This window comes from Danio rerio, chromosome 23 (assembly GCF_052040795.2).
Source record: "Danio rerio strain M-AB ecotype USA chromosome 23, GRCz13ab, whole genome shotgun sequence".
NCBI classification, from domain to species: domain Eukaryota; kingdom Metazoa; phylum Chordata; class Actinopteri; order Cypriniformes; family Danionidae; genus Danio; species Danio rerio.
The window spans coordinates 49,891,100-49,905,000 of record NC_141043.1 but is presented as its reverse complement, the minus strand read 5'-3'; the positions used below and the strand labels follow the sequence as shown (position 1 = coordinate 49,905,000).

Genomic DNA, 13,901 nt, shown 5'->3' with positions numbered 1-13,901 from the left:
TATTTAATTTTTTAATGAAAAACAAAACAAATAGACAGAATTAGAAACTTTATTTAATTATTACATTTTTAATGTAAAGCAAAATCAATAATTGTAAAACAAATCAATAAAATTCTCCTGTAAAGGAATGTACAGCGGTCTGCAGGAGAATGACTCGCAGTTTTTACCCTTGTTTCTTCTGGAGGAAAAGAAGTGGGGGTCTTTCTTGTTTTCTTGCGCTCCTGCTGCTGAAAAATGCAGTTCAATAATCAGATATTTATGATTTATCATTTACACATTGACATAATGGCCCGTTTCCACTGTCTGGTACGGGTGGGTTTGGGTCACCTTCATCAGGCTTGTGTTTCCACTGTCAAAAGGGTATCCTGGTGGGCGTAATGCACGACAGGAAGTTCAGTGGCCACGACTCTCGCTGAAGGAAATGTCACAGTAAAGCTGCACGGGTCGCTCACATATCATACGAGCAGCACTTCTCACAACACCGATGCTTCACACACATCAATACTGTATACATGTTGATTACTGACCTCACGATCAGCATGATCTGATGATGACTGCAGATCAGAGACAGCGCCACACATATGGTGATGATCATGGTTAAACAGGGCAGTGTGTTCATGTTTAGGTTGCTGACGCATCATTCGCTGCTGTTTTTCCGGCGTCTCCTTTGTTTTTTGCGCTTCACTCTCAACAGAGTCACTTCTGACAGGAGTGGATATCAGAGCGCTTCAATGATCACGCGCACAATATTAATATCAGCTCAAAAAGTTTGTTTGACAGTGCTAACAGGCATAAAAGCGCACCGAACACAGCCATACTGTACCAGTCACCCATCACCGGTGTTTTGGGAGTTATAAACGTAAACATAAGCAGGTTTTCAAAATAATTTCTTAATCCGCTTGTTAAGTGGTGATGTGTTTGATGTATGTATACTGGTTTCATTTGAGTGGAGAAATCATTCGTTTATGATCACGTTTTATTCCTATCACATATTAAAGTTATATTTATATAAAGTCGTAGTGTACACAACAATCTCAAGGCTTGCTGCATAACAAATACCAAAAAATGAACAATTTATAAAATAATTAATCACTTTCTGGCCATCGGATATTAGGCATGGACACATATATACTGCCATCGTGACTTTCGAAAGCCTTAAATCGCTGTGTAAACGTTTATTATTACCATTTCATGAGTCTCCCCATTCAGTTGAACAGAGCGCTTGGACCCGGAAGCCGCTTCACGTGACGTCACACTTAACAAGCGGATAAGAACAGTGTATATTAGGCTATATCTGCAGACACACTCATGTAAAAGCTTGTTTAATATTTATTTAGGCTACTGCAGAACACAGTTCTGTTTTCATTGTTATTGAATGTGTGTGTTTAGTCCCTTTATTAATCCGGGGTCACCACAGCGGAATGAACCGCCAACTTATCCAGCATATGTTTCATGCAGTGGATGCCCTTCCATCTGCAACCCATCTCTGGGAAACACCCATACACACTCATTCACACCCATACACTACAGACAATTTAGCCTACCCAGTTCCCCTATAGCGCATGTGTTTGGACTGTGGGGGAAACCGGAGCACCCGGAGGAAACCCACACCAACACGGGGAGAACATGCAAACTCCACACAGAAACACCAACTGACCCAGCCGGGACTCAAACCAGTGACCTGAGTGCTGTGAGGTGAACGTGCTGCCCACTGCGTCGCCCCTGTGTGTGTTTATTCAACTATTAATCTAATACTCATTTAGAGAGACCCAATGTGACTGTCTGCTAGCGTAACCATGTGTATGATGCACCTTTATTTACTAAACTATTTACTAAAAAGTGGATGCTAATGGTCTAATTCAATTGAATGATCTATGCTAAGCTAAGCTAAAAATGTTTCTGTAAGACTTAGAGATGGATTAAATGAATGGATTAAAACTGGTGGAAATAGCCTGTTTATTTTTATAAGAGCTATAAAATGAGACTATTTACAAAAAAGTGGATGCTAATAGTCTAATCTGATTCAATGATCTATGCTAAGCTAAGCTAATAGTGCTTTTGCTAGACCCAGAGATTGGCTGAATAGATAAAAAATGGTGAAACTAATCTGTTTATTATTATTATTATTATTTTGAGAGCTGTAAAATGAGACTATTTACAAAAATGTGAATGCTAATGGTCTAATCCAATTTAATGATCTATGCTAAGCTAAGCTAAAAGTGCTCCTGTTAGACATGGAAATTGGCTGAAAAGATTAAAAATGGTGTAACTAACCTGACACTGACCTGTTTAACTTTAGTAGAGCTGTAAAATAAGCCTAATTATAATAAGTGGACTGTGGGGGAAACCGGAGCACCAGGAGGATGCAACACGGGGAGAACATGCAAACTCCACACAAACACCAACTGACCCAGCCGGGACTCAAACCAGCGACCTTCTTGCTGTGAGGTGAACGTGCTGCCCACTGCGTCGCCCCTGTGTGTGTTTATTCAACTATTAATCTAATACTCATTTAGAGAGACCCAATGTGACTGTCTGCTAGCGTAACCATGTGTATGATGCACCTTTAGCTAGTCACTAGAACACTTTTCATTAGTCTGTCTGCAGTTAATGCTCTCTTGAGAGATGCTTGGCTTCATGCTTGCGTTTCTGCTTATACAAGAAAACAACATGTCGCGTTTGTGCGACGGGCATTGTCTGTGTCCACTCGGGAAATACAACCCGTTTGGCTCTCTCCGCCACTCTGCAAGCTTACGAGCTGTGTGTGCGCGCGAGTCTGTGTCTATGATATGTGTGAGCCTCCACTGAGCTCGTGCACACAGCCGAGAACTGTACGGCTTTAATACTTGATGCATTTGCCGTTTTACTATTGGGCGAAAACACGAGCATTCCTCATGTGACATTGCCGACTCTGCAGACGAATGATGCTACTGTGAGTAATTAATCAGCAGTGATTCTCCAGTACTGATAGCCGAACCGATATTATACATACTTCGCTCTTTTATAACGTTAAAATAAAGCTCCGAGTTTCAGTCCCATCCCTAGGTCCAGATGTAGTGAGTACCATTTGTGTGTGTGTGTGTGTGTGTGTGTGTGTGTGTGTGTGTGTGTGTGTGTGTGTGTGTGTGTGTGTGTGTGTGTGTGTGTGTGTGTGTGTGTGTGTGTGCTGCCTGAATTACATGTGTTCCAGTGGGAGTAAAAGCGCACTGTGCAGCACTGATGGAGACGCTCATCTACTGGCTGATCATGACAGTGTTGCGCAGGAGTTTCATTTGATCTTTGGATGGAAGCACAGCTAGTGTTTCTCTCCTGAACATCCCTGAAGTGTGAACTGACCCCTGTCCTGTCTTCATCACATCAGTCTTTCTCAAAATAGAGTCTCTCTCTCTCTCTCTCTCTGAAACAGAATCAGCTCTTTGTTTTATGCGGGCTGTAAGTTCCAGATCAAACGGAGGGTGTTGAAGGAGGCCCAGAACTACAGACACAGAGCCGCTGTTGTAGAAAAGTTGAGCGGCCTGTCATGTGATCAGAGAACGGGAACAGTTTTGGTTGCATGTTCAGCTTTTAAAGAAACACTCCACTCTTCTCTACTGAAGTGTTTTTAAAACTCATTCAGCTGATTTTCCCTCATACAGGTGCATTTTAAGCCGAGCTGAGCATAGATCATTGAATCTGATTAGACCATTAGCTTAGCTTAGCATAGATCATTGAAACAGATTAGACCGTTAGCATCTCAGTCAAAAAATGACTGTAGCCTAAAGAGAATTGTGCTATTTACAGTTCGACTGTTCTGTATTTACATTGTGTACTAAGACCAATGGAAGATGGAAAGTTTTCGATTTTTCCAGGCTAATATGGCTAGGATGCTAGCTGATGTGTAATATGATTGAACTGCTGACATCAAGCTATATTTATTAGCCAAGTCAGCTTGGAAAATAGCAACTTTTCAATTTCCATCGGTCTCATAACACACAATGTATCTACAGAAGAGTCTAGCTTTAAACAGGACAATTATTAAAACTCTGTGCTCATTTTTAAGCGAGATGCTAATGGTCTAATCGGATTTAATGATGTATGCTAAGCTAAGCTAACGGTGCTCCTGCTGGACCCCGAGATTGGCTGAATAGATAAAAAATGGTGGAAATATCCTGATTAACTTTAAGAAAGCTGTACAACGGTACTATTTACAGAAAAAGTGGATGCTAATGGTCTAATTCAATTCAATGATCTATGCTAAGCTAAGCTAAAAATGTTTCTGTAAGACTTAAAGATTGGCTGAATAGATTAAAACTGGTGGAATAACCTGATTAACATTAGGGGAGCTGTACAATAGGACTATTTACTAAAAAATGGATGCTAATGGTCTAATTCAATTGAATGATCTATGCTAAGCTAAGCTAAAAATGTTTCTGTAAGACTTAGAGATTGGCTGAATGGATTAAAACTGGTGGAAATAGCCTGTTTATTATTATGAGAGCTATAAAATGACACTATTTACAAAAAAGTGGATGCTAATAGTCTAATCCGATTCAATGATCTATGCTAAGCTAAGCTAATAGTTCTTTTGCTAGACCCAGAGATTGGCTGAATAGATAAAAAATGGTGAAACTAATCTGTTTTTTATTATTTTTTTTTGAGAGCTGTAAAATGAGACTATTTACAAAAAATGTGAATGCTAATGGTCTAATCCAATTTAATGATCTATGCTAAGCTAAGCTAAAAGTGCTCCTGTTAGACATGGAAATTGGCTGAAAAGATTAAAAATGATGTAACTAACCTGACACTGACCTGTTTAACTTTAGTAGAGCTGTAAAATAAGCCTAATTATAATAAGTGGATGCTAACGGTCTAATCCCATTTAATGATCTATGCTAAGCTAAGCTAAAAATGCTTCCACCAGACTCAGAGATTGACTGAATGGATTATAAAATGATTGAAATAACCTGTTTAACTTTAGGAGAGCTGTAAAATGAACGTATTTACTAAACAGTGGAGTGTTCCTTTAAGAGAAATCTGAATCGTCAGCTGCTGCATAAAGACTTCAGCCACAGACGCTGTCCCAGAATGAATCTGCTAATCGCGGGAGCAAGAGAAAGAGTTTAGCTGAAGGCCAGGTTTAACCGCAGCACTCTGGTTTATGGTTCCTCCGCTCCGGAATCTTCCACAGATGTTCAGTGTTTGATGTGTGGGACGGAGCTGGAAAGGGACTTTTTGGGATATATGTAGTTATTATGGCGTTTGTGTGGTGTAAAGGGGAATCCTGCAGACTAAACAGGAGCAATCAGGCCAGGAGGAGTAGGAAGGAATTATGGAAAATGATCATGCTGCTTGTTTGGTGCATACAGTAAGGTAGGACTGCATGATTATGGGAAAATCCGAATAAATACTGTATCTTTTAGAATTGTTTTAGAAATTAATGTTTTATTAATTTCTAGACAGTCAAAAGTTTACACACATTTCCTTGGTATGTTTTTATCTTTGCTTTTAAACTATAACTTTGGTCAAATGTTTTAGGTCTTCATCCACAAGCTTCTCACAATAGTTTGCAAGAATTTTGGCCCATTCCTCCTGACAAAATCCTGACAGAGTCTTGCTTGCGCAAACTTTTTCAACTCTGCCCACACATTCTCTATAGGATTGAGATCAGGGCTTTGTGATGGCCTCTCTAAAACATTCCCTCTGTTGTCCTTAAAGCACATGTGAACTCATTTGGGAGTGTGTTTAGGGTCATGGTCTGTCTGGAAGAGCCATTTGTGGGCTAGTTGTAATGTCCTGGCTGATGTGTTGAGATGTTGCTTCAGTATTTCTCCATAATGTTCTGTCTTCATGATGCCATCTATGCTGTGTAGTGGACCAGTCCCTCCTGCAGCAAAACAGCCCCACAACATGATGCTGCCGCCCCCATACTGCACAGTTGGGATGGTGTTCTAGGCTTGTGCGCTTTCCCCTTTGTCCTCCAGATGTAACACTGCTCATTATGGCCAAACAGTTCAATCTTAGCTCCATCAGAGCACAGCACATGTCTCCTAACATCAGTCTATTCCCAGTGTCATTCAGCTAATGGTAATCTGGCTTTGTTGTTGATTCTGGCTTGTTGATTTTCTCATGTTGTCACAGAAGGAAGCAGTGTGTTTGAGCTTTTCCTTCAATACTATTCTACAGTTGTGCCTCACATTAACTCAAATGTTGTCAGTTAGCCAATCAGAAACTTCCAAAACCCTGACATCATCATCTGAGCTTTTCCAGAGGCAGAATATCTTATTGATAGTAAACTTGACTTTCAAGAAGAGTTATAACCATTTCTCAATAAACATCTCTCTTAATACTCTGATATTAAGCAGAACAGAAACACATCTGATCATCCTAACTTACCTAAAAGAGGAAAGGTTTACTCACATTAACATCCTCCCTTTGTAAATGGTTATGTGCCTTTTTGTACTGTGTATGTAAACTTCTGTTCTCAAATGTAAATTGACTACAATGTCACCAGAGGGCTTGAACAGCTCTGTTTGGACAATGATCTTGAATTTAGATTGATTGGGGGGATTTTGTCAGGGTGTGAATCATGTATAAATATAAGAAATTAGAATAAATGCTATAAAGCAAAGAAGAAAAGTCAAATTATAAGGTTTCTGGAGAGTCAAACAGGATTCGGGTTCAGGAATTGAACAATGAAATGTAAAACAACATTGTATAGCTTTTATTGTAGTAAATCCGTAACATTATTCCTCTTTAAAGTTACAAATGTTGTTTTTTTTGTGCCCAAATGCTTTAAACTCTATTGGAATGCCTTTAAAACATTCAGATGATAAAGTTTCACTCTTTTATGGTTGTACTTTGCATTGACTCCACAATTTTCATGTATTTTCAGTTGTTTATCAACCATAATCCCAATTCAACATTGCACATCCTGCTATGTGACTATTGCAGACACACACATTGCGATATGGAGATGCGCATGGATGGATTTGCTCTTCAGTGTTTGGTCTTTCAGCAGTGAAGATTAAACCCCACTGAACTGAACTGAACTTCAGCTCTGAACACTGGACTGACACAGCTTTAGGATGCTTTCACACCTACACTTTTGTTTGGGAACGTGTCTCGTTTGCCCAGTTAGCGCGGTTCGTTTGGCATATGTGAACAGGGTAATCGCGCTCTGTTCCGCGCCAAATCAATCGCTCCGAGATCGCTTGAGTGAGGTGGTCTCGGCTTGATTGAAATAACCCCTGGAGCGGTTCGATTGCAGTGAGAAAGCAATCCAATCCGAGCGCGGTTATATCACAGTGTTGTATGGATATGTAATAGGCTTACGGCTATATGAAGAGAGAATTATGAGTAGGGCGGGAAGTTTCGCGAGTCTCCGGATGCCCGCAAACGAGTGATGATCTCCCGGTAATCTCGCGTCTCCCTACCGGTCCTCAAATAGGCATTGTTGCACTCCCTTCTCACCCCTCCCCACCGCGTCTCTCCTCAGACACGTCGCGCGCACCCTGTCAATCACCACCAAACCACCACCTCTCCTGACAGCTGAGCGGGACGCTGCAAAATAAACCCTGACACTGACCAATGTGAGGAGAGTTTACTCACACGTGACTTGTTTTAGCTCTTTTGGTCCGATTAGAAACTTTGCAGTGTGAAAGCGAACCGCTCCAAGAGCAAAGAGCAACAATGTAACATTTGTAATCTCTGTTTCAGAACAACTGAATCCATTCACAGGTGTGAAAGCACCCTTAGTTTACTAGAACGTCTGTGTTCAGCTGCTGCCATGCACTCTACACTGGAGAAATACCCATCAATTGCATCAAATTATCATTGAATTATGCATTATCAATGCTGAAACAATAAAGTGTGCAACCCTAAATGTACTAATTAACCCCTCTTCTTTCTTCCCCAGATTCCTCAGAGCAGTGCACTGCTGGACGTTCTCCATCATCCAGTCCAAACCCAACTAAAAAGACGACAACGATTAATTGGTCTTTTCCCGATAAAATCAAGTCACCGCGAACTGTCCGCAAACTCTCTATGAAGATGAAGAAGCTGCCTGATCTGAGTCGGAAGCTCAGTGTTAAAGGCAACCCTATTAACAATGTGCCCGTCAATAACATCCAATCAGAGCCCAGGGCTCACTCACCGAGAGTCAATGGAATGGCAGATCTGGGCCCATCCAGACTGCCCCCTGCTGGCGTGACCACGGCTTTGGCCAGCGGAAACGTGATCTGGCGATACCATCTGGACAGCAGTGTTTCAACACAGCACAGTTTCGATAAGCGGAGAAGCAACAGTGCTGGAGTTCCCAAATCTGCAAGTAAAGGAGGATACCTCAGTGACGGAGATTCACCGGAACTTGTGGCAAAATCAGGCAAGCATACAAACTCTGAAAGAAAGAACTGCAAAACGCGGGATCCCAACGGAAACGGTGGAAGTCCCAAACTCCCCGGTACAGAGTTGGATATCGATGCTTTCCGTTCGTACAGTTTCACCGAGCAGCCAAAGTGCCTAACTTATATTTCGGGACTAATGAGTCTGCATTTCTATGGCGCAGAAGATCTGAAGCCGCCGCGGGTCGATTCCCGGGATATCTACTGCGCCATTCAGGTGGACTCGGTCAATAAAGCTCGTACGGCTTTGCTAACCTGTCGCACATCGTTTCTTGACATGGACCACACCTTTAATATCGAGCTGGAGAACGCTCAGCATCTCAAACTTGTTGTCTTCAGCTGGGAGTCGACTCCGCGACGGAACCGGGTGTGCTGTCATGGGACCGTAGTTCTGCCGGGTTTATTTCGAGTCAGTAAAACACACCAGCTGGCAGTGCGTCTGGAGCCGCGCGGGATGATCTATGTAAAGCTGAGCCTGATGGAGCAGAGGCAGAACTCGCTGGACGGAGATCATCCCCAAATGCAGGTGTTCGGGGTGGAGGCGCGGCATGTGGTGGAGCGGGAGGCGTCCGGGCTCATGGTCCCGCTGCTCATCGAGAAGTGCATCTCTGAGATCGAGAGGAGGGGTTGCCAGGTGAGTGAACGCAGAATTTCATTTAACAGTGAAGTGTGTGCTGTGTTTCCATCCAAAGATGTGTATTAGATTCATGCGCAAACCTGGAATATTGCTTGAAACATTCGAGAATAAAGCAGCGTTTCTATTCAAAATAGAGCACACAATCGTCCTGCTAAACCTGAGCAAATATATGCAGTAGGAGAAGCCAGCCACCTCAGAAGATGAGGACAAAAATGTATGTTTTACTCACCATCAACCATTTCTCTGATCTCACTCCTGTCCGGGTCACGGCACCAATTCCACCCTTCCCATTGCACTTCTCCCACTCCCTGTGAAATTGTAACTAGTGTCTCTTGTATGCAAATCAAGTATGCTATGGATGATAACCCCAGGCTATGGTGTCAGACTCTAATGTGGCCCATGAGGCCAAAAAAAAGTATGTTTTACTCACCATTAACTAATCTTCCGGGTCACGGCACTAATTTAATCTCTGGAATTGCCACTGGAACGGGTGTCTGGGATGGGTAAAAACTGCCCCGTGTTAGTCACTTATGTGCCTCTTGGGGCCAAAAAGTTATGTTTTACTTAACCAGTCTTGCTGGCTTTTCTCCATTAAGTGATATGCAAGACTCCCCCCAACATAACTCCCATCCGGGTCACGGCACCAATTGTACCCCTACAATTCAACTCGCCCCTATTCAAGTTGAATTTTAACTAGTGTGTCTGGGTTGGGTGTCAGGCATGCTAAGGATGTTTAAATATTTAGTATAACTACCTAACTTGCCTCTTCATGCCAAATAGGTATGTTTTACGCACTCTTAACTATTCCCCCAACCTCACTCTCATCTGGGTCACGGCACCTATTTTACCTTTCTAATCGCACTTCTCCCACTCTAAGTGGAATTGTAACTAGTGTCTTTGAGATGGGTGTCAGGCATGCTAAGGAAATAATAAAAATAACCTCTAGTGTGATTCTTGAGGCCAAAATAGTGTTTTACTTAACCTTAACAAATCCTCCATCCTTACTCCTGTCTGGGTCACGGCACCAATTTTACCTTTTCAATTATTCTTCTCCCGCTCCCAGTGGATTTCTGACGAGCAACAACTAAAGCATGATAAGGATGTTAAAAACCCCAGCCTCTAGTGTCAGTCACTTTGTTTTTCCACGAATAATTGATGTTTTCAACTTTACTTCAATCTGGGTCACGGCACCAATTCAACCCTCAACTGGTGTCTATTGGTCACGACACCAATTTTACCTCTAGAATTCTAACTAGTGTCTCTGGAATGGGTGCCAGGCATGCTAAGGATGTTAAAATCCAAGTCTTTAGTATCAGTAACTATGTTCGGTGGTGAATTGCAGGCCGTCCTCCATGGTAATTTACACTGTGAGTTCATCTGTCATCTGTTAGGCTTTGGTTAAAGTGAGCTCAGCAACCCTTCCTCAGTATTTGTCCATGGACATTACACACTAGCTTAGCAAGGCCTCTCCGTGGTTTGTGTGCTCTGGCATATTGCCAAACCCAAGCCATTCATCTCCATTATACACACACACACACACACACACACACACACACACACACACACAGTATCTGTCTCTGTTACAGTGTCACCCAGAGTTTACTGCTTCTCTCGTCCATTCATCCCACCAAGTGTGTCTGCCGTCAACTCACAAAACAACCGACTGCTGGTCTCAGATCAGATTTACCCTCGCAGCTCAATACGCACACACATGGGAAATCTGATTCTAGATCAGTGTGAGAGAGAGTTTCATCCCCTCGAGCAGAGATCCTGGTGGATCCTGTGGGAAAAGGGTTAAATGTGTTTCTCTCTGTGTGTGAGAGTCTTGTGAAGCGCTGTTAGCCTCTGAATGCTGAATCCACATCTGAAGCCCACATGTGACCCAGGACTCAGGCCTTATGATGAACAGGTATATTAGTGGCAACAATAGACATAATACTAAAATATAAGATGTAAAATAAAATGTACTAGATGCAATAAATAGTCACAGTATTTACATTATGGCAAATGAGTGCAAACATTAATATCCATATTGTGTGTCTTACAGTGTCTTTTTGCATTAGCAGCAGGGGGGAGAACAGGGGCCACCGTCAAAGTGTGTAGCGAACAGGGGATGATGAACTAACACCCTTTGAGGAGAGAGTTGCCTCACTTTACTGTCTGGAGTAGTGTCCGTGTCTGTGGGAGACAGATGTGTTAAAGGAAAGCTTTGTTAGGGTGGTATAGCAGCTCCCCTCCGCAGGGCATCCGCAGTGTAAAACATAAGCTGGAATAGTTGGTGGTTCATTCCACTGTGGCAACCCCTGATTAATTAAGGGACTAAGCTGAAGTATTGACTCCTCACACACACACTTTTGAAGCATTGACTCTGTCCCAGATGCTGTGCGTGTGTGTGCGTGTGTGTGTGTGTGTGTGTGTGTGTGTGTGTGTGTGTGTGTGTGTGTGTGTGTGTGTGTGTGTGTGTGTGTGTGTGTGTGTGTGTGCGTGTGCGTGCGTGTGTGTGTGTGTGCGTGCGTGTGTGCGTGCGTGTGTGTGTGCGTGTGTGTGTGCGTGTGTGTGTGTGTGTGTGTGTGCGTGTGTGTGTGTGTGTGTGTGTGTGTGTGTGTTATAGGAGTCTGTCTGCAGAAAGTGTCCCTGCAGGGCTTCAGATGTGCACAGGTCACCAGTGCTCAAGGAATGTGTGCTATGGACTATGGCCGAAGGAAAACAACCAGCCACTGTGTGTGTGTGTGTGCGTGTGCATGTGTGTGTGTGTGGTAAATTATTAGCTGTGTGCCGTGAGGGTTTTTCCGCAGCTCATAAAGCCAGTTTAAAGCAACAGCTCAGTGAAAAACATGAACATTTTGATGCCTTCACTCACTCTGACGCTTGTTTTTGCTCTTATATATAGAACACACACAGAACATCATTTCTGTTTATAACAGGGCTTACACAAATAAACCTGTGTGTGTTTCTGTTTGTGTGTGTTTGTCTCAGTTTCAACTGTTCAAAAGATCAATTACTGTAGTTGTGTTACCATAGCAACTGTAGAATCACCACAACAGATCAATTACTGCAGTTGTGTTACCATAGCAACTGTAGAATCACCACAACAGATCAATTACTGCAGTTGTGTTACCATAGCAACTGTAGAATCACCACAACAGATCAATTACTGTAGTTGTTGTGTTACCATAGCAACTGTAGAATCACCACAACAGATTAAAAAACTTTTGTTGTGTTACCATAGCAACTGTAGAATCACCACAACAGATCAATTACTGCAGTTGTGTTACCATGGCAACTGTAGAATAACCACAACAGATAAATTACTGTAGTTGTGTTACCATAGCAACTGTAGAATCACCACAACAGATCAATTACTGTAGTTGTGTTACCATAGCAACTGTAGAATCACCACAACAGATCAATTACTGCAGTTGTGTTACCATGGCAACTGTAGAATAACCACAACAGATAAATTACTGTAGTTGTGTTACCATAGCAACTGTAGAATCACCACAACAGATCAATTACTGTAGTTGTTGTGTTACCATAGCAACTGTAGAATCACCACAACAGATCAATTACTGCAGTTGTGTTACCATAGCAACTGTAGAATCACCACAACGGATCAATTACTGTAGTTGTCGTGTTACCATAGCAACTGTAAAACCACCACAACTGATCAATCATTACAGTTGTTGTGTTGTGTAGTGACTGCAGAGCATTGATAGTATGGTTGAACACAGTAAAGTGTTTCTGCTGGTCTTGTAGTGTTGTTCTGACCTCTGCAGTGTGACCCCAGTAATAAAGGCTCAGTGTGGGGACGTCTGGCTTTCACCCAAATGAAAAAATTCCTCCCCGGAGTCGAATACGTGCCAGCGTCGGCATCCGCATGCAGTCTGCGGTCACATTCAGAGCTGATCCAGGGTCAGGACGTGTCCTTCAGTAGAGGAAGAGTTAAGAGCATTCAGGAAACTCTTTAGCTGTTTTGAACAAGACTGTGCTCAAGCTATTATTTCCTCTGGGTGACGTTTCCACAGTCTAGACACACACACACACACACACACACACACACACACACTGCTCTGCATCACTCTGCTGTTTGACAGTGTAGGGTATTGTGGATAAATCGCTGTGTTTGGAATTAAATACAAGTTTACTGCATACTGTATTCTGCGCAGTGTGTGTGTGTGTGTGTGTGTGTGTGCTTTTTTGTGCATTTCAGCATTTATGTTAACATGTTCATGCATTTATTTGTGCATGTGTGTAGTTATAAACGTGTTCAGTTGTTGTGGGTACTGTATGTATGCGTTTATTTGACTTCATAAATTCTTCATTCATTTGTGATGCACAGCTTTAATAATGTTTTTTACATTTACATTATGTCATTCAGAAGATGCTTTTATTCAAAACAACATGCAGACATCATTGAAAGGTGTTTAAAAAAATAATAGTGTGTACTTATTTAAAATGCATGTATTTTGCCATTTAATATTTCCTTAAATGTGTATTTATGCAAATATGTAAGCATGCATTGGTTTATTGAAGCAGTTATTCTCTTGTTTGTGTGTTACAATTTCATGCATTTATTTGTGCATGATGTGTTTATTTATAAATATGTTCAGTTTTGGGGACTGTATGTATGAATCTATTTGACATTAGTTTCATTTCATTCATTTATGATGCATCTGTGTGGAGTTTGCATGTTCCCCCCGTGTTGGCGTGGGTTTCCTCCGGGTGCTCCGGTTTCCCCCACAGTCCAAACACATGCGCTATAGGGGAACTGGGTAGGCTAAATTGTCCATAGTGTATGATTGTGAATAAGTGTGTATGGATGTTTCCCAGTGATGGGTTGCAGCTGGAAGTGCATCCGCTGCGTAAAAACGTGCTGGATGAGTTGG

The 13,901-nt window shown here is 42.2% G+C and overlaps 1 protein-coding gene across 16 annotated transcripts in view; it reads left to right on the top strand.

The window, feature by feature from the left end:
* Positions 1-13,901, top strand: part of syde2 (synapse defective 1, Rho GTPase, homolog 2 (C. elegans)) — a 41,331-nt gene that overhangs the window by 12,851 nt on the left and 14,579 nt on the right. For all 16 annotated transcript variants that reach the window (XR_015524190.1, XR_015524189.1, XR_015524188.1 and 13 more), the window contains exon 3: positions 7,895-9,012. Coding sequence is in view for 4 of the 16 variants with exons in the window: in XM_087307935.1 (XP_087164061.1) it covers positions 7,895-9,012 (1,118 nt within the window). In the remaining 12 variants the exon portion in view is untranslated. The remainder of the gene's footprint in view (positions 1-7,894; positions 9,013-13,901) is intronic.